The 21,269-nt window shown below is 42.4% G+C and overlaps 1 protein-coding gene across 4 annotated transcripts in view; it reads right to left on the bottom strand.

Moving 5' to 3' along the window:
• VPS13D (vacuolar protein sorting 13 homolog D) overlaps nt 1-21,269 on the bottom strand; it is a 241,591-nt gene that overhangs the window by 88,829 nt on the left and 131,493 nt on the right. For all 4 annotated transcript variants that reach the window (XM_055331554.1, XM_055331555.1, XM_055331556.1 and 1 more), the window contains 8 exons: nt 19,764-19,927; nt 18,670-18,778; nt 16,349-16,528; nt 14,478-14,594; nt 13,294-13,443; nt 6,341-6,490; nt 5,408-5,504; nt 3,046-3,194 (listed from right to left, as the gene is read on the bottom strand). In XM_055331554.1, the coding sequence (XP_055187529.1) occupies nt 3,046-3,194; nt 5,408-5,504; nt 6,341-6,490; nt 13,294-13,443; nt 14,478-14,594; nt 16,349-16,528; nt 18,670-18,778; nt 19,764-19,927 (1,116 nt within the window). The remainder of the gene's footprint in view (nt 1-3,045; nt 3,195-5,407; nt 5,505-6,340; nt 6,491-13,293; nt 13,444-14,477; nt 14,595-16,348; nt 16,529-18,669; nt 18,779-19,763; nt 19,928-21,269) is intronic.

Here is a 21,269-nt window from a genome sequence, read left to right as displayed (position 1 = left end):
AGGGTCTGAAGTTTCCCAACAAATTATTTCAAGCCTTTGAGAAGACAGTTTTAGGCTTTTTAAATAGTGTCTTTGTTTGAAATTCCCCCTCACCCCCACCCTCTTGCTCTCTGACCATTAAAATGTGGGTTTTCTTCCAAACTAGATTGCTCAATTAAAGCCCTTCTTTTGTAATACCCCAATGCTCTAAATGGGAAAAGGACTGCTGTAGGCCACCTCGTGAAACCTTTTAAAGGCTCCTGGCTTCTTTTGATCTTTCAAAAAAAAACCCAAAGTACATATAAGCTACCTGGCGTTTTTCGATCTTACCCTGCTAGTCTCTAACATGCGCGCCTGGGAGAATAATGGAGAGAAGGGGGGGAGGGAGGAATGTCTCTGCATTTGTGAAATGGAACTATTATCTCCCCCTTCTCCCATCACAGAGGAAGGAATCCAATCGAGATAGCAGATGGGAAACTGCTCTGAGTCCTTCTGAACAGACACTATATCTGGCAATAATGTACCCTCAGTGTAAACCTGAAGAGACTTCCCTCTGAGACTTCTGACAGCCTCACTTCTGGCCTGCAGTCAAGAGAATCAAGATAATTATTCCTTCAATACCAAAGACATGGTTACCTTTTAGTCAGACTCTTGCGATTCCTGCTCTGGGATAGCACTCCATTCCCTAAGCACATACTTTTAGCCATTACATATTCATCTCAAAGAGCATATTGCTCTTCCTAAGAGCTACTAATAAAGGGATATTACTCTGTTAGGAAACTCTTTGAATAAATGACATTATTTTATGAGCCCCAGACTCCACTAGGAGAACTCGAGACACGGTGAAACGGTGACTTCCACAAGCTTAGAATTTAACTCTGAAGTCCCAATTCCCAGCACCCTGCCTGAAACATTAATGTGCCCCATTCGGGGTGCCCCCCGCCGCACGCCTCAAGACACGGCTGTTCCACTGGATTTCTTTAACGATCATTTGAAAATGCCTTCAAAATGTTCCTTCGGTACAATGCCAAGTGAAACATTCGACTTAACGGATTCCCAGTTTATTGTTCGCAGAGCGTGCATGCAAGCGTCGGTGCCATATAACTGGGGGTCTGGAGCTACTTCAACTGTAGGAAATCATATTGCATTTGTCAGTCTGGGGGAAAGTTTTCTGCTGGGAGCAATTTGAAAGGAATAGTTAGGTGTCTGTGTTTCTAAGTAAGATGATTTAAAAAACAAGAAGTCCTTAACTCTCAGGAAATGCTTAACATTGGTTTGTTGGGTGAGTGCCAAGTGTTCTGGGGGAATATATACTTTATCAAACAAACCCATTCCAAGGGGTCACATAAGTCAAGTGGATACTTGTGGATATTAGCAAGATAGTGGTTTTCCCATGGTTTTCCCCCCACTCCCATGCTAATTATAAGTATCTTTAGTCTCCTGGGAAACATGAAATTAAAGCCAATCAAGCAGACAGGAGAGTCTGCTGGAAAGGGCACACGGCACTGTTCTCAGGATGGTTGCAAAGCAATTCCTGCTCCTCTGGTCCCAACCGGCACTCCCGATTGCTCGTCCCCAGCTTGCCACCAAAATGAAGCAGTCGCTCTTGCTCCATCCCAATCTAGTATGATCTGGTGTTCACCAGACTACTGTCTCATTACCTACAGGTCTACTTTAGAAGTTGTGAGTTGGCAAACCACGCGCCACAGGAGGCCTGCACATGTGTTTTGTTAGACCCAAAAGGTTTTTAAAGAAAACAACTCAAACTGGTGGCCAACATTTCAAAACCAGTAGATTCCACATAAAAGTCCAAATTTCCGGCTTCACTTGAAAAATCTGAAGATCCAGCAACACTGGGTTCATGTTACCCTGTGAGACAGCAACTGGCGGGACCTGAGCTGAAGCTGCCCCTTCAGGTGAAGTGAGCAAAGCCGACATGCAACGGTCCTCACAGTACTGCTTCACTTGCTACATTGCTAGCATAATCCTGATAGGCATCTGAATTTATATGACTCCACATTTATTATTATTTTTTTTCAGGTCTATAGCTATCCCTGTTCAGAAGAGAGGCCATCATGCAGCATCTGAAAGGAGGCAGGGTGAGGCAGTGGACACGTCCTGGGCTGGTGGTTAGTAGGGGGATGAATGCCTTGACAACCATCTTCAAGGTCAACAAGGGAAAAGAACTGGAAGCAATAGGTCTGAGCTGCGGCGAGGCAGACTTAGACTCAGTCTAAGAAAAGACTTTCGAACAACCACCTGGGGCCTATTCCTGCTCCCATCATGGCCTATCTACACAGGCCTGAGTTAACGCCAACAGGCTTGTTCACTGAGCAAGGGGATCACTGAGGACTCTTACAGCTCTAAAATTCTCTGATGCCTTATCTTCTAGGGGGTAGATAATATACGGTATAGTACAGCACAGTCACATAGGCTTGCATTTGAATCCCAGCCCCATCCCTTCATTAAAATAGATCTTATTACAGCAAATGAAGACAGAATTCAGGCTGTATCTGCCAAGTGAGGACCAGGATGATCTGCAGGCACGTCACATTCTGATCATGGTGGTATGTGAGGTCACACCTCAGTGGTACGTGGCCAGTACCTTGAAGATGGCTGACATTTCTAGTGTCAACCATTCACAAAGAGATAGATACTGACGAGGAGAGAACTAAGAGGGCAGGCAGGTCTTGGGCACAAAAGGAAGGGATTATCTTGGTTGTAGCTTTTCTCCTGAATCTGGGAGTGGCCCTAGGAAAGTAGGCTCTTACCTCACTGAGCTAGTAAGTCAAGAGCTAAGAAGATGGCAGATGAGTTTTATGTGATTCTGTTTACTCTCATTACTCCTCAATCTTTAGCAGTCTTAAATGTTTTCTAAAAAGTACGTGTACATATACGCATGTATACGCGTGTATATACGGTATGTATATGTCAAACCTTCAAGAAGGGAAACCTATAAAAATGTCTGCTATAAACGATGATCCTGGACAGAAAAAGCAAATAGTAAACACACTTATTCTCTTGCAGGGAAAGTCATTTAAATAACTTATCCAGATATCAGCTTACCTTAAGATCCAATGGTAGCTTGTTGGAAGTGAACACACTCAGCTTGATCTGGGGAATGCTGATTTTTAGATTTTCAAAGTAGTATCGAATTGGTGTTCCACCTTGCTCAACCGTCTTTTCATGGAGGTTTTCATCATACTTTTCCACCTCTAGTACAAGAGTAAAATTGTGAATTAAAAAAAAAAAAAAATCTCCTGAAGTCTCACGATTCAAATGCTAACATTGAAAAAAAATTCATAGAAAATGTACACATCTCTCTAAGTTTAGTTTTTCAGGATTTGGTGATACGTACAGTATCCTGATGCCATTTCTTTGCAAACGAGATCTGTTTCATGATGCTTATCAAAAAGTACAACAGCCTAATCTTTTGATTTGTGACTCTCTACCATCTGGCAGATCTCACCTTCGGAAAAAATCATGCAGGTGGGGAAGCCAGAGGTCATGGGTGTGTTTGCTGGCAATGAATTTTCTAAAACCCTGCTGTTACGCTTATCATTAATGACCCAGATTATCTGCATTTATTTCATAAGATGATATCCAAATATCATCCATTGGAGTAGAGTTTAACTGAATCATAATGAACATGACCAATTAAATAACGCATCTGAGTGAAACAGAATGCCTTTAAAAAGAAACAGGCTGCATAAAGCACTGACGTCACGACAATAAGCACCCTCTTTCCCAAATGGTGGGCATTTGGGAAAGCAGCAGAGTCAAGGCAGATTTTTTTTACTTCTAGTAAGTGAAAAGGAGTACCACGGGCTGGCACATGGCAATGTGCTCTTTCACTTGCTCCTGTGCCCACACCCTCTGGTCAGCCATTTTCACTTGGCTTTATGTGCCTTCGAAATAAAACCAAGGAGACTGTACAGATCTGCCTAACAAACAAACCAATGTATACTATAAGCTATTATGGTTCTATTTATAGAAAACAAGGGACTAGGTTTTAGAAAATGTCACTGCCACAGAGACCTGCCTATCTGTATTCAGGGAACGGAAACGGCCAGAGAAAGTGGAGGAGATGCTCCAGGAAAAGACAGGCCAGGAGCTTACAAACATCTAAATCAACTATACAATGCTTGGTGAGAAATTTATTTAGAGCAACTTACAAGAAAAGCACGTCCAATAAAATTTAAAGTAAAACTTCCCAGGAAGGTGCCAAAAGAGACTGGCTACCCGGCAGGCAGACCCTCAACTGGCTGTCTGAATACAAATAAACACCAGTGTTCCAACCCAAAGTGGAAAACACAGTCTTAAGCAGACAGGACCTTGCTCTTGATTCCAAATACACTTAACGTTTAAATTCTATGTCTGGGGGTCCCTGGGTGGCGCAGCGGATTGGCGCCTGCCTTTGGCCCAGGGCGCGATCCTGGAGACCCGGGATCGAATCCCACATCGGGCTCCCAGTGCATGGAGCCTGCTTCTCCCTCTGCCTATGTCTCTGCGCCTCTCTCTCTCTGTGACTATCATAAATAAATAAAAATTTTTAAAAAATAAATAAATAAATAAATTCTACGTCTGAGTTAAAGAGCAAAATTATTTTTCTTGCATGGAGTGTAAGTATATACATATGCACACATGTCCCCCAGTGATTTTTTTTTCTCTAGCCCATGTGGGCATATAAATGTACAAGTCCATATTACCATGTCTTTAGGCTTAGTATGCAATTTAGTCTTCAAAAGACTAAGTATTACCGACTTCCTTCTAAGCTCTATATTCAATCTTACAAAGGCGATGAGGAGGAAACTAAAATACAGAAACAAAAGCTACATGATTTCTGTAGTGACTGTTGGAACATGGAGGGTTTCCAAGAGCTTCTATCACTCCCCTCTCCAAAGAGTCAAGTAGCTAGGAAGCTTGGTAATGACACTGAGGCATACAGGCATGGATGTAAAAAGTTAAGAAGTTAAGGCTAGCCAATTTTTTGTCCTCGCATAAACCAAAGGAACGGCCGAAGGGATTTGATTCTTGCCCAGAGTCTGTTTACTAAACAAAGGTTAAGAAGCAAAGTGCTTTGCTAAATGACAAACATCGTTTCTATTATCCTCAAACAGATGAGTCAAAAAAAAAAATCCACAGCGAAGAGAAAAAGTATGCTGCTTCCCAAAGGCTTAACCCTGGGTACCCCATGACAACTCCAAGAAGCTTCCTCTGTGTCCACATCAGCCATCAGCCCTCCTCCCCCATCAATAGGCCGAACTTGGAAAAAGCCGCTGAGACACAGGCCTCAGCTTCTGAGCTCGAGCTCTGAGGTGGAAAGGGAGCTTGTCAGGTACTCAGAGGCTACCCATCTTCACAACCAGACTAAAAAATGCCATTCTTGGGTCAGTTCCCAGACACAAACTTAGAACAGTTGACGAACCTGATTCTGCTTGATCGTAGCCAAAAAAACTCAGCAGCTTGAGGAGCAGTTTCTCCTCAATTTGCACCGTGAATCTCTGAGCTGTGATCATCAGATGCTAGAGAGAAAGAAATTCTGATTAATAGTGTAAACACCAGAAGGAATTTTCATCTGTGCCATTAAGAAGGACACATCGCCAAATGATTTCTGGCTCATCTCTCTCTACATTGTTATCATTAGCCAAAAATTCCAGAAGAGGTTTAATACAGTTTGCCACCCTATTGTTTGGTTTCCAGGGCATCTGTATCTCCTTAGTCAGGATCGTGCTTGCAGATGGGCTGCGGTGGACAGGGTTATGGTGCTGAGCTCACATGGACAGCAGCTAGTTTAAGGAGCAGTAGGATTGGAGGGCCCCCACTGGTAATGGTGACAAAGGCCTGAAATATGGAAGCAACCTCTTAGCTCCCACTTTTCCAGAATTTGCTGCCGTTATCAGCTCACTCATATGTGAAAAATTCTCCAGGAAAGAAAGTTTATCTCTTTTGAACAACATGCTTTTATTAAACAGCATGTTAGCTTATGTGGGAGGACATCTGTCCCGAGGTCAGACCCCTCCTACCACTCCCTTTCTAATTATTCTATTTTAATAACACATCTGGATCATGCCTGGTCCTGACCAATCTGGAAGATGTTATGCTTTCCCACAGAGACTTTTTACTCTGACAAATACAGGCTCCGCCCCTACAGATTGGGCACTCTCACATGCAGTCGAAGCCACAGTTGAGAATACAAGGTGCTAAGAGCAGTTATTGTAAATCCCTCTACACCACGGAGTTAAGTCCACAGGACAACTTCCAGCCACACCCCACACTGCTGTTCAGGGACTCAGCTGTGAGGGAACCCATCAGCCTCCTGCCACCATGCCAAGCCCACCAGGCTCTCCCCTCAGCCTACCTTGTAGATGTTGGTCAGTGCGCTCTTACTGGGGAACTTTACTGCATTCACTTGCACGGCAGGGCCGGTCTCGATGACCTCATTCTCATTGCTCAGGGGAGTCACGTAGAGCATGAAGGGCTGAGTAGTTCCAATGAGCTGATTGTCCACCTGGCACATGAAAAAACAGCAAAACAAAACAAGAACAGACAACTGCTCAGTTCTCAGCTGTCTACCATTGAGTGGGGTCTCATCCTACGCAGGATACTCAGAAAAGTACTGCTGCCATTTTGCTCTAGAAAAATTCATTCTGGGATCCCTGGGGTGGCTCAGCAGTTGAGCGCCTGCCTTCAGCCCAGGGTGTGATCCTGGAGACCTGGGATCGAGTCCCATGTCAGGCTCCCTTCATGGATCCTGCTTCTCCCTCTGCCTGTGTCTCTGCGCCTGCCTCTCTCTCTCTCTCTCTCTGTCTCTCATGAATAAATAAATAAAATCTTTAAAAGAAAAAAAAATTCATTCTCGCTGCAGAGCAGCACTAATTGCAGTAGGGATGGCAACAGAAGCTCTCCTTTATGAGGTGAGTACTATGTGCCAAGCACCAAGCTAGCCTGATGCAGGATCTGAGTCACAGGACACCTGTCAAGAGTTACTGCAGTCAGGGTCCCACTGCAGCCCTAACCAACGCCTCCTTATGGCACAGATGAAGGAGCTGAGGAGAGAGCCCCTTGACCCCAAGCCCAGTGCTCCTGACCACTAGGATACAGATGAATGAAGTGAAGCGACACCAGACCGCGAAAACTAGGGAAATCAGTGCTTGCCTGGCCACCAAATGGAAATAGCGGCCTTTCCCAAAGTCGAGTCCCTGTTGGGAATGAAATGATGAAGCGGCATCAGGCACTGCTCTATTCGCCCACAGCCGTCAGCACCATAGCTGAGTGTGCACTCTGCACCGCGCTATGGTTGTGGACGGCAAAAGGCTCATGCGGGGAGCACCCACCCCCACTTGCTTGTGTCAAAGCTCCGAATCAGGATGAGGGAAGAGAACATCCGTTGGGAACCTCTGTGTGTTATTCCCACACATTACTTAGCACATCCCTTACTACAACCCTAAAGGCTAAGATTATTCCTCCCCATTTTACAAACGAGTAAACAGAAGCTTAGGGAACTCAGATCACTTGCCCACATTCACATGGCTAAGTGAAACGGAAGAGTAGGGACTCAAATGGAGGTGTTTCTGGCCCCAAATCCTGTGACCCTCCCATTATGCCACACGGCCTGCCACGCAGCCACCTGTAGAGCCGGCTGGCTCTCAAGCTGCTGAGATAAGGGTGAGGGACCGTGAACACATTTTCCTACTTCCATCCTTGCCCTGATCGTGTACTGCCTGCACAGCAGCAAAGTGATCTTTCAAAAATACAAATCAAGTCATGTCCCTCCTCCCTTTACATCTGTCAGTGGCTTCCTTTCCTCTTGCGATGAAACCAAACTTCTCGCCACGCCTCCACAGCCTGCATGACACAGACAGTGCCTACTTCCCCGTCTTTAGCACACAGCACTCCCCTCCAGGTCCGCTACAACCCCCACACATGAGCCTGCTGGCTATTCCCCAAAAGGGGGGCAACTCTCCTCTCAGAGTCTGAATTCTGAGGGAAAGCTTCTGACCTAACATCCTTCTGCACTCATTCTCTTCCTTCAAGCTCAGCTCTCACTTCTTCGGGAGGATCTTCCCAGGCCACTTCACCTAAAGAGTAGCACCATCCTTCTGTATTCTTTTTAGCAATTCCCACCGGTGCTAATCATTATACTCGCCTGCGTGGGCCCTTACAGCCTGCCTCCTTCCCGAGGCTGTAATTAGCCCAAAGGAAGCTCAGCCTTCATCTTCTGAGTCACGGCTGTATCGCTAGAGCTTAGTGCCATGCCCGGGGCACTGCTGCTGCTCTAAGAATTTACTCACTAAATGAATGACCTGTCATATCCAATAGAGGAAACACAAAAGTTCTCACCTTACTCTAACCTCTCCTTTATTCTTTCCCCAAACACATTTGATACAAGATGTATAAGAGTTATGAATTCTAGTTTTATTCTGCCAATTAGATTAGATGCTCCCTAAGGACGGGACCATTATTTTCTATTTTTAAACGTCCTTTCTCCCAATGCTGTCATCATAGTAAACTCTCAAATCTGTTTACTTTCTATGACTTACAGCCCACATTAAATCAAGAGGTATTATAGCAGAAAAAAAATTTTTGATTAAAAAGTTAATGAAATTCACAAAGCTCAAATGGCTCCTTGAATTTTCTGAGGTTAAAAAAAAAAGACAAAGAAATGTAGGTACAAGATAATAACTTTCTATCTGTCCTCAATCAAATGGGATGTGATTAGCCTGAACAATTTGCTCTTTGTGATATAAGACAAAAGAAAACATTTTTCTGAAAGGAGTTTCAGTATGGACAGCAATGCATGGAGTCCACAGGAGGACACCCTGGAGACGGGCACAGCCTGCCCACTTCCAGGAGGAACACAGGGTGCCCACCTGGGGAAAGAACCACAGTCTAGGTCTTTGGATCCTTCTTCTGGAAATGTTTACCAGGAACTGGCTTCCTAGACACATTAATCCTGCTGGCAGCTGGAAAGAAAAGCTGCAAGCATGATGCTACAAACAGAACAGCTGTCTTGACAGCATGACAACAAAACTCTAGCAGAGGGCAGCGCCGGTGGCCCAGTGGTTTGGCGCTGCCTTCGGCCCAGGGTGTGGTCCTGGAGACCTGGGATCGGGTCCCGTGTCGGGCTCCCTGCATGGAGCCTGCTTCTGCCCCTCCCTCTGCCTGTGTCTCTGCCTCTCTCTCTCTCTCTCTCTCTCTCTCTCTCTCTCTCTCTCTCTCGGTCATGAATAAATAAATAAAATCTTAAACAAAACAAAACAAACAAACAAACAAAAAACCCTCTAACGGAAACTGTCAAAATCAACCTTATCAGAGCTCTGAAAGTTAACCAAACACTTGCAACAATCCAGGGATCATTTACTGGAGAAAGTTAGCTGAAAGGCAGCATGGGGATCCCTGGGTGGCGCAGCGGTTTGGCGCCTGCCTTTGGCCCAGGGCGCGATCCTGGAGACCCGGGATCGAATCCCACGTCGGGCTCCCGGTGCATGGAGCCTGCTTCTCCCTCTGCCTGTGTCTCTGCCTCTCTCTCTCTCACTGTGTGCCTATCATAAATAAATAAAAATTTAAAAAAAAAAATGAAAGGCAGCATGAACGGCCAGCTCTGTGGCATTCCCACGGTCCCCTCCCCAGGTCTGCAGTGGCCTTGAAAGTCAAAAGCCAGCCACACAACCCAGTGGCCAGTGCGGGGACAGGACGAGCTTTCAGCTCCTCCCAAAAGCTCCATCCCCCAGACAACTGTCAAGTTTTTGGCTTGTCTGGCACCTCTCCTTCTCCTGGTATTAGTGATTTGTGTCTTCTCTTCTTTTTTTTTCTCCTGATCAGACTCCTTAGAAGTTTGTTAGTTTAACTGATCTTCTCAAAGAAACAGCTTTTGACCCATTTCCTCCTTTTTTACCATGGTTGTTCACTGAAAGTGAATCACTGAAGTGATTTCCACTGGGATTCTTAGTTTTATTTCCTTTCTTCTGCTTATTTGGGACTTACTTTGTTGTTGTTTAGTTTCTTAAGATGACACCTGAGTCCATAGTTTCCCGAACTTTCTCCTCTAATACAGCTATAAATCTCCCTTCAGTACAGGTCCAGGAGCGTTCCACCAACTTTGACATGTTGTGTTTTTGTCTTTATTCAGTTCAAATATATTCTAATTTCTCTTTTGATTTCTTTTTTGATCTCTGAGCTATTTCAGAAGTGTGTTTTTTAGTTTCCAATCATCTGGGGGACTTTTCCAACTATCTTTCTGCTATTTCTACTTTGATTTCGTTGTCATCAGATAATAGACTGTGTGTGACTTGAATCCTTTTGCACTTGGGCGTTGCTTTCTGGTCCAGAATATGGTCTCTCTTGGAAGTTTCCTGCGCACTGGGGAAGAACGTGTTTTCTGCTGTTGCTGGGTGGGCTGCTGGATAAACGTCAATTGGGCTACTTGGCTGGCAGTGCTATTCAAGTCTCATATGCCTTTGATGAGCTGCTGCTTATTTGATAATTCTATCAGTTATTCAGAGAGTAGTGAAATCTTCCACTATAATTGTGTACTTGTCCATTTCTTCTTTCACTGCTATCAGTTTTTGCTTCCTGTATTTCAAAGCCCTACGTTCAGGTACATAAATAGTCGGGATCGTTATATCCTCTTGATAAACCGTCTCTTTTATCATTAGGAAATTACCTTTCTTATTCCTGTTAACATGCTTTGCTCTGTAATAGATTCTGACAGGAATCTAGCCGTTCCCACTTTCTTAGGACTAGTTCCAGCTCAGTACATCCTTTTTCCATTCTTTTTAACCTACTTGTGTCTTTAATTTACTATGTTCCTTGGAGGCAGCACATACTTGGAACTCGATTTTTAATCCAATCTGATCATCTCTGCCTTTCAGTTGGAGGTGTTTATTAACATTTACGTTTATTTAATTAGTACAGTTAGGTTTGAATGAGTCTACCATCTTGCTATTTGTTTCCTATTTGTCTCATCTGTTCTTTCCCATGTTTTCTGCTTGTTATGCCTTCTCTTGGGTTATTCATCTTCTCTCCTTTGTTGGATTATCAGTTGTAGCTCTTTGTTGCCTTAGGGTTTATGGTACTCATCTTTAACTTACCAGTTTACATTCAAATCATAGCAGACTACTTTGCTTTTAAGAACATTACAGTTAACATACTTCCACTTCTCCCCTACCCCTGCTTCATGCTATTGTCATTCTTACCCTAACGTGTTATAGACTCCAAAATATAGTGCTGTCAGTTTTGTCTAAGTAGTTATCTCTTAAAGAGATCTAAAAGATTAGAAAATAATATTATTTACCTGTGTATTTATCATTCCAGGTGCTTTTCATTCCTCTGTATAGATCCAGATTTCCAGCTACTACCATTCCCTTCTGCCCAAATGTTACTATTATTATTTTTTTTTTTTTTAGCATGATGCTGGTAATGAGTTCTTTTAGCTTTTGCACGTCTAAAAGCATTTTTATTTCATTCTAGTTTTTGAAAGATATATTCACTGGGCACAGAATCCTAGGCTGACAGTTTTTCTAGTACTTTAAAGATGTTACTATCTTCTCACTCACATCATTCCCAATGAGAAGTCAGCTCTCATGCTCACTTTTGCTCCTGGCATGTGACAGGTCTTGTTTAATCTGGATATATCATCATTGCTTTTGAGTAATTATGACATACTTTGGTATAGTTTCCTTCATGTGTGTGCATGCACACGCATGCATGTTTGGGTTTGTGCTTGAACTTCTGTGGGTTTAGTTTGGAAAATTTATGGCCAAGATTTCTTCAAATATTTTTTATATGCCCTCTTCTCACTCTTAGCCTTCGAGGACTCCAATTATCCATATGTTAGGTGTTTGAGGTTGTCCCATAGGCCACTGATGCTGTTTTCTTTTTATGGATTATTTTCCTCTGGGCATTTCAATTTGGACACGTTTCATTGCTATATCTTCAAGTTCACTAATTTTTTTTCTGTACTGTGTCACCTGCTATTAATTGAATGCAGTGTGTTTTTCATTTCATTTTAATCTCTAGAAATTTGAGTCTTTCATATCTTCTATGTCTCTACTTAACTTTAGAACAATGTACAATGCAGTTATAATAACAGTTTTAATGTCCCTCTCTGAAAATTCTAACATCTGTGTTAGCTCTGGGTTAGTTCGACTGATTATTCTCATTATATATTGTGTTTTCCTGCCCCTTTGCACACCTGGTTATTTTTGACAGGATGCCAGATATTGTGAATTTTACTTTGCTGGGTGCTGGGTATTTTTGTATTCCATTAAATCTTGAGCTTTGTTCAGGGATACAGTTAAAATTACTTGGAAACAGATCGACCCTTTCCGATTTTCCTTTTATGATTTGTTAGGAAGGTCTGGAACAGTGCTCAGCAGAGGGCTAATTATAGTTCACTACAAAGGCAGGACTTGCTGGAGGATTCTTCCCAACGTCACATATGTGATTAGTGTTTCCAGTCTGGCTGGGGGAACAAAATCCATCCCCAGCCCTGGGTGAGCAGCAGATGCGTCCCTGATCCTTTTGGATGGTTCAGATGATAGTTTCCTTACATGCATCATTGATCTGTCCTCTGCTAAATGCTCACGGAACCCCTCTGCAGATCTCCTGAGCTTTCTTTCCATGCAGCATGTTCTTCCCAGGTAGGCTACCCTGTGAACTCTAGATGTCTCAGTCTTGGATCCCTCCGCTCTGCCTGTTTAGCTCATTCACACTGCTGGGCTCTGTCTCAGTCTCCCCCTTCACAATGCCATAGTCTGGAAACGTTCTCAAAGCAGTAACTGAGGTGAATGCAGGGCTCAGCTCTTTTGTTCCCCACCTCTCAGAAGTCACAGTCTTTCGATGCCTGGTTTACTGTGCTTTGAACCTGCGGTCTCCTTATTTTATCTGAACTTGGGGGTTGCTTCAGGTAAAAGAGTAAATCTGGCCCCTGTTAGTACATCTTGGCCAGAAGCATAGTCCAGTTCCTTTATTTTTTTTTTTTCTCTGTATAATGAACTTCGATTCCCCTAATGATGGTTAAATGATTTCCTATTATTTTTTCCTATTGGCAAATGGGGAATCATGGGCCACCTTCCTCCACGGCACTTTGACTAAATTATCTAAGTTACGGATGAACTGGCTACTATATAGAAAAATTGGTGAAATAAACATAGACAACAACAATTATTTTTATAGAATACTTTTTTGAAAGCCACAGTAAGATATTTCTGCCAAAGCATTAATGTTTTTAGAACACCAAACACTGGACCTAGGTAGGTACTCAGCAAGAACACAAGGAGATTTAACAAGTTCTAAATGCCCCTCCATTACCTGTACATCCTGTATGCTGAGCTCAAGCATGTGACTCGTTGCCAACTGTGTATAATGCACATTGATTCCTGTAAGACTTGCAAAAACCAGTTCTTCTGGGACTTTATTAATTAAGGACAACCCAATTCCACCTTCTAACTTCACAAGCACCTGAAAGGAAACCAAAATACAACACAATGACAGTTTAAAAAGAGGTCAAAAAAAAAAAAAAAAAAAAAAAAAAAAGAGGTCAAGGTAGCCAGGAGAGTACAAAATAAATGGCCTTATATCCCTCTACTTTACCTCTGAGCAGGTGAAAGCCACTTAGACAAGAGTCATATTATCCAACTCCAGCCTCTCACTAGGAGCCTTTCTCTCAGGGAACAGTGCACACCCCACCCAGAACTCCAAAGTGATAGGATATGATAATACCTCTCTCAGAGTACTGAGGACATTTGCATTTCATTACAGTTAAGTAACTGAGAATCCTTCTCCCTATTTGGGATGCAAGCTTTTAGTAAGCTAGTTACTGAACTTCCATAATATCCAACACCGTGCTTTGCATGTAGGGCCTTAATTTTTTTCTAAATCACTGAATAAATACCCAGTAAGTGTACATTTTCATCTTCACCTCAGATTCTTTTTTTTTTTTTAAGATTTTATTTATTTATTCATGAGAGACACAACGCAGAGAGAGAGGCAGAAATACAGACAGAGGGAGAAGCAGGCTCTATGCAGGGAGCCTGACGTGGGACTCGATCCCAGGACCCCAGGGTCATGGCCTGAGCTGAAGGCAGCACTAAACTGCTGAGCCACCCGGGCTGCTCCTCAGGTTCCTTTTCAAACTTTCACTTTCCAAAACCCAAACAAGGGAAAGAGGAAGAAAGATGACAAGAGAAAACTGGGGCCCCTCAAAAAATCTAGTTTGCCTATTCTTGATCCTCAGTCCTGTAAAAATTCAATTTTTTTTCTTTATTGTCATCTTACTTCAGCGATCATTATTACACTCCCATTCAACTTTAGCTGTCATTTAATTAACATGTTCGCAAGTTCATGTTGTGATGACATTAAACACCATGAAGCAACAGCTATGTTTAGAATTCACAAGGGCAGAGAGAAAATAGGTCTAAAACTGAGAAAACCACAGAGCTAAATTCTAAACAAATTAATGATAAAGAAATGAATTTGCAATACTTAAAACTTACTTCCAATTCCTGCTCTGTGTCTGGATTCTTTAATTTCTGTACCTCTTGTTCAGTAACAGGAAGTTCATCCACTTCATACGATGAACGATCACTTTTCCGTTGGGAGAAATCTGTTATCTGAAGTTGAATAAAACACTGTACTAAGAGGGCTCATACTTCCACAGTGAAACCCGTTCCATATCAACTGTAGAGGTCAAAAGTCACTATCTGCTCCATAATCCTATGGAAGTTAATGGTTTTGGAAGCACTGCCAAGTAAGACTTGGGTAATAATAAAGTAAACTTGGTTTTAAGTCTACACGGCAAATGCCAAGCTAGACCTTGAGAGCCTCAGATGGTGAGGGTCAGGCATCATCGACAGGTGATCTAGAATTACTGGTCAAGTCAAAGTATGCAAACCTCAACATCACTGCATTCAATGTTTGCCTTAAAAGAGTGCTTTTACAAGAGATATTGTGGATTATGATATATCTCAGAGAGTTCACTGGTGCACACCAGCATCTTCCCTCTTTCCCTCAGCTCTTTCATTACACCGTGACCTGATAAACCTGTATCTCCAGTACAGATCTCTCTCCCTTGAGCGTCAGACCCATATTTACACTGACTGCTGGACACTTTCATGTGGACAGCATTTACTAACAAGTCCAAAACGTAACTCCTCATTTCTCTCAGAAGTCAGCTCTGTGTTCATATCTCAGTGACATGGATTACTGTCCTCCAAGTTGCCCAAATCAGAATCCTGAAGGCCATTCCTGGCTCCTTCCTCTCTCTCATCCTCACCACCTTCAATTAATCACTACATCTGCCAGACTCTACTCCTCGATAAGTTCCCATTTCTGCTTGGTTCTCGCCAACCTCTTCAGGAGCACCCCTGCCACACTCCAGTCCGGGCTGCCATAATCTCTCATCCAGATCACTGCAGTTGCCCTCGGCGGGTCTTCTATCTCTAGTTTTCATCTGCTCTAGTCCTCCACATTGGAGACAGAATGAGCAATGTAAAATAAATTTCTGGTTGTGTCATTCCCTGACTGCACTGTCACAGAAAACCCACATAACTTGTAGCATCTATCAGGCTTTTTGTAATCTGGCCCCTGCTTCTGTCTCCAGCATTATCTTGGCGCATACTCTCTGTGCCAATTGGGCCACTCCCTTTTATCTCCAGGCCTTCGTTTATCAACTTTGCAAATCCTATATGATTTATTACGTTTTTGACTTCTTGTTTGTCTACCCCTCCAGAATGTGAGCTCCAAGACCGCAGGGAATTTTGTCCATTTGTTCAGTAGTATGTACTCAGTACTGAGAATCGTGCTTGGCTCTAAGAAATGCTCAGTAAATAACTGTTGAATGAGCACTATTATTAGGGCACAGCTCCTCCACCTTCCCTTTTGATTTGGCTAACTCCTTTCAGTCAAGGACTGAAAACTCAGCTTAAATATTACTCCTCTTAGGAAGCCTCCAAGTCCGGGAATATAAATCCTTCCCGTGCACTCTGTAGAACACCCTCCACTCCTGCTTCCAAAACACAATACTGTCATTGTCTGACCAAGGACCTCATGTATCTTGTTATTAATGTTGTTAATATATCAATTATTTAAATATTTACAAAATATAATGATTGAAAATAATCATATGTACTATTCTCGGTATTGCCTTCTTTAATTCTCATACCTTTTTTATATCATCTTATATTTTTATACTTCGATTCTTATAACAACTTTATGAAGTAGGTCTTATACCCCCATTTTATAAACAAGGACATTATACTCCCATAGCCAACATAAATGTTTCAATAAGTGTTTGTTAAACGAATAACCCAATGTGTGGGGGGAAAGTACAGTGAGATTCACATCAGTTCTTATGATAAATTATCACCTGGAGTGCTCTAGTTGGTCCATCTGGGATGACTCTGATGGATAACATTCCGGAACCAGGTCTCATTTTTTGGTTGATAAACTGTTGTTCAGGTGGAACTGGCCCCAAAAGCTCCATGGAAGTATCAGGACCAAGAACAACTTCAGCTCCATCAAACAAACCAGAAAGCCCTCCTTTGGCCTAAAAGAATAAAGAGGTCTAAGAAAAGGGAAAGGCACTGACTTTGACAATTTAACATGTCATTTTAAACAGGTTATCAAATTTAAATTCTCTTTTGAAGTGTCATGGTCAATTTTTAACAAAGTATTTACTGTTTCTTCAGCTTTACTGAAGATAAAAACCAGGAGGATTATCTGGGAAAGATGGAAAGTTATGCTATATGAATTTAGGGAATTCTGAGTAAGAACAGAGTATATTGGTTTAGCCATAACTTCTAGTCATTAAAATAAGCTTTAAAAACGTACCAAAGTCCTGTTTCTCTGAGTATTCTCATTTGGGTTTGCTTAAAAATCTGAAACATTCTGAAAATAAATCAATTATAACTATCATTCAGCTTTCCAATAAGAAGCAAATTCCAGAGTTGAAAACCTCCCCAAACAGGTCTACGCCAAACAGGTCTACGGTTGGAGAGTCAGCTCAAATATTCAAAAGATGGCATCTCTTCTAAAATGAAACAGGGAACGGTGAATGTCATCTGAGAGCCAGCTATTCAGATCATTGGAGGAAAGTATCTTCTTTGCCCCAAGCAAAATGGAAGTTTACTGGACCGTGCCTATGGAACAGCAGATACAGGGCTAGAGAAGACAATGGCTAGAGTGTCTCAATCCCCTTTGTTAATTTTTAAATATGAGTAACGAAAAGGAAACTATGAGCTGGGTTTACAGGAGAGATTTCAACATGGAGAAAGCTTTTTATGATTGTTTTAAGTTCGGAAAGAAAGTGTGTACACAACCTTAACAGGGCAGTGTCAGAAGATGTTTAATGCCCTCAATTACTTTATTTAGAATAATAAGGTTGACACAAGCTATTTCCCTAACCAAAGCACACCCTGCTCGGCTAAATACTGTTATTATGGGGTCATTCACAACCACAGAAATGATGAAATAGATTCAAGAAACAACAAACACCAGAAAAGGATTCCGAGGCGGGGTGGGGGAAGGGCTGTTCTAAGAGAATTCGAATTACATGGGCTTTAGGAACAAACCGGAAGGAAAAGTCCAGGTCAGACCCAGGACCCAACAATTACAGCGCGCCCTCTCTTGCCTCCAGAAGCCTGAATTGTATTGCTAATTGAAAATCACAAATCCATTCAAGATGTGTGCCTCATAGAAGCAAGCAGCTTATGTTTGACAAGAAAAGCTCAGGGCAAGAGAGATAAAATAAATCTCACCAAACAGCAGGCAGAGGCTCCTTCTAATTTTGCTCATTGCCCTGGAGAACCTCCTCCCACTGTGAAGGGACAGGCTGGTGTCCACCAGGGACAAACACACTAAGAGTCCTCTTGCCAGGGACTGATGCTCTCCTATGTATCTTTTTTTTGGGTAAAGTCCTGGGCTGAGGCAGAGACTGCACCAGGTCACATATGTTGTTCAGCTATATGCCCAAACCTCTGCGACAACATCCTACCTACTCATCTCAGACCCATGGCCTCATTTCTGGCCTGAAGACAGAAAGGCAGAAAATCCAAACTCCTGGTAATTTTCTAAACACGTATTTGCTTAGAAAGTACCTGGCAGTTTACCATGAGGTAGACTGATTGAAGACAAAAGAAACTGACCAGCACTCTTCATTCTGACATTTGCTATAATAATTAAATGCTTATTTGGGCACCATTAAGAATGCAGAAATAAACAGAATCTGGGAAATATAGAACCCATGATGATGGGTTCACCATCATCACCACCTCCTAGAACACTTCACAAAAGTCTGTTGTAGATATTAGATTAACTCCACAGGACTAAAACCAATCCGCTTAAGTTGGTAGTAGACCTTTAGCTGGCATTTTTCTCTCTTTCTTTTAAAAATTACATAGGTAATTTATATCACCAAAGAAAAACAATCCAGATAAGCCAAGAAAAAAAAAATCCCATTACTTACAGGCAATCATTCCCAATACATTTTTTATATATCATATTCTTAATATTTTAAGAATATTTCCCCCTAAATACACACAGATGCACAACAAAAGTTCTTTGAGTTTCCTAGCTATGTTTGTTCTATAATGATTTCTCCTTTTCAATGTATGTATCTTAATTGAGACTTTGCTTCGAAGGCGGCTCAACCACGGCTTGCTGCAACTGCGGGTGTCAAACACTACTGACCTGGACAACCAACCCATGCAAACCACAGGTCAGTTTTCCTTCCCGGAAACTCCATGTCTGAGTTGTGCTTCGCCTGCGATCAGGCTTTCTTAGCATCAGTGGCTCGTATCTGGAATATGGGAAAATGCAGTAAGTCCTCGGAGTCAAATATGTTAGGCCTAAAGAGAATATCAGGATTGTGGTTTTCCTCTTTTTTCTTCCAATATCCTCCACACTTAAAACTAATGGGCAGATAGCCTGAACCCCATGGCAGGTAGATATCTCTTAACGAGAGAAGAGGAATAAGACAAAATGGAAAGCAACAAACGGGACACAAAGGAGTTCCAATATTTTTAAGGATTCACAGTAAATGAAATAATCAGGTCCCTGCATTCCCACAGCAACAGGCTGTCATCAGTTTGAGAAGGGTCGTCTGCCAAAAAGTCTGAAAATATTTTCAAGAGGCTTTGTCTATTAAATTTCCAATTACTTTTATTTTATATTGGGTTTTCACTTTGAAGTCATGTAAAGTCTTTTGAAAGTGGATAAGGTATCAACTGGAAACAAATACACTGACTGCATAAAGAAACTAAGGCACAAGAAAAAAAAAAAAACCTGGGGGGGGGGAGAGAAACTAAGGCACTGGCAAATCAAGTAACTTAGTTACCAAGTAACTTAGTTGTCCCTGATAACTGATTTGAATCCGAGGCGTTGGTCATAAAAACGCATTTGATTATTCTCTCAATAATTTATTTCTGCTTTTAAAAGATTTAACAAGATTCTTAAAAAATTCTTTAAAAATCTGCTCACTTCTAGGGAGGAATGGAGTGGAGGTTTAGTGCAAAGAGATAATTCACATTTTCATAACATATCCTTCTTACTGTTGGATGTTTTTTTAAACATCTGCATGGGCATTTCAACAACAGCTTAACAAAAATAAAATAAAGACCCCAAAACACATATTTGGGAATGTGACAGGTCTCTCACTGAAGAAAAACACAATATAAAATACAAAAATTCTTACTTCATTTACAGACTCACTTTTTGGTGTGAATCTCCACCGAAACGGAGTTTAGAAGCAACGGGCTCGCATCAAAAGTTGCCTAGAAAAGTACCTGTTGTCGGTTACGGCAGCGAGACCAGCGATGTCCAAGATGGCGGAGCCCTCGGGGGAGCGGGCCGCAGGGGGCTTGCTGGGGTTGTGAGGCACCGAAGACCCCTCGTGGGCCAGCATGCCCGCGCCCGTCATCCTCCACAGCTGGGAGCGCTTCCCGGGCTCCTGGGGGCAGAGACACGCGGACACAGGGAGCCGTCACGGGCAGCCACGCCTCAGGCAAGGGCGTCAAGGGCTTCCACGCGGGCTACGTTCTCAAGTGGAAACTACCCTCAAAGGCACTGTCTACACTGTATACATGCTCAATTCTAACTTCCACTGTTGTCGATCCCAAGCTGCACTGTGGGTGAAATATGCCGAACTCTTGCACCAAACAACCAAACATTACAAATAATGTATTTGATTTTAAGAATGTATTCTTTTCATATACTCAGTATTTTCTAAGCAAACTAGTGGGTCGGGGTTCAATCCAGTTTCCTTTAGCTGCACTGCTAGGGTAACTGCTGTCCCAGGTGGTGACCGTCGGGTACCCTTACCTTCAAGAGGGATCCAGTTCTATAAAGTATATACGATATTCTTTATATTTGATCACTGGTAATCCTCATAACTGGCAGACCACTAGAATTTACCTTTTCGTGTTTATAATGAAGTATACTATATTGGTGGTTTCTAATTTATACATTGATTATATTCAAATATAGTTGACTGAATTCAAAGGTTATACTAAGTTACGGTTAATTCTAAATATAGTTTCTTCTTTGGGATATTTTATACACAGCACTTGGACTTCCAGGTCAATCCACGGAAGTCTATAGATTCTGTTATATTTCAAGTGTAATAATAACAACAATACATTGAGAATTTACCATGTGCCGGTCAGTGATCCATGGGACTTCCATGTAGTAGCTCATTTAATCCTTAAAACAATCCAATGACACATATTCTATTATTATCTTTATCACAGGTAAGGAAGTCATTTTCTTCAAGTTATAAAGAAACTTCCCCCTGGCCACATAACCAGTAGGCGGTGATTTCACCTCCACAGCCTGATTTCAAAGCCAACATACTTGACTATTTTACTCACATGGCCTTTCTAACACAATCCAGATATTCTAGTTCAGTACCCCTAACTATCTAGGATACTTCCTGTGTGAAGGTAACTCCCCCAGCTAGACCTGTCAGGATCACATCCACTCTTCCAGCTGGGAGCTCCTCCAGAGCAACCAACACTTGTGGGTACCGTACACAGGGCACTGGGTACCATGCTGCCCCTGTGCAGGAAACACAGCTTGGGCATTACATTCCACAGTCAAAACTAACAAAGTCATATGAATGCTGGAGTCTAGCACCGGGATTTGAGATCCAGCTGCACCATTTATGAGCTGAGTGACCTTGGACGGGTTACTAAATCCCTCTTAGAGCCTCTGTTTCCCGATCTGTCAAAGGGGGAAATTCAGCTCCCTTTTAGGGTTCTTGTGATAAGTGTAACAAATAGAAGGCACTTAGC

The sequence above is a fragment of the Nyctereutes procyonoides genome, unplaced genomic scaffold (genome assembly GCF_905146905.1).
Source record: "Nyctereutes procyonoides isolate TBG_1078 unplaced genomic scaffold, NYPRO_anot_genome, whole genome shotgun sequence".
NCBI lineage: Eukaryota > Metazoa > Chordata > Mammalia > Carnivora > Canidae > Nyctereutes > Nyctereutes procyonoides.
Note: the sequence above shows the minus strand (reverse complement) of the source record. Positions and strands in the feature narration are given on the sequence as shown.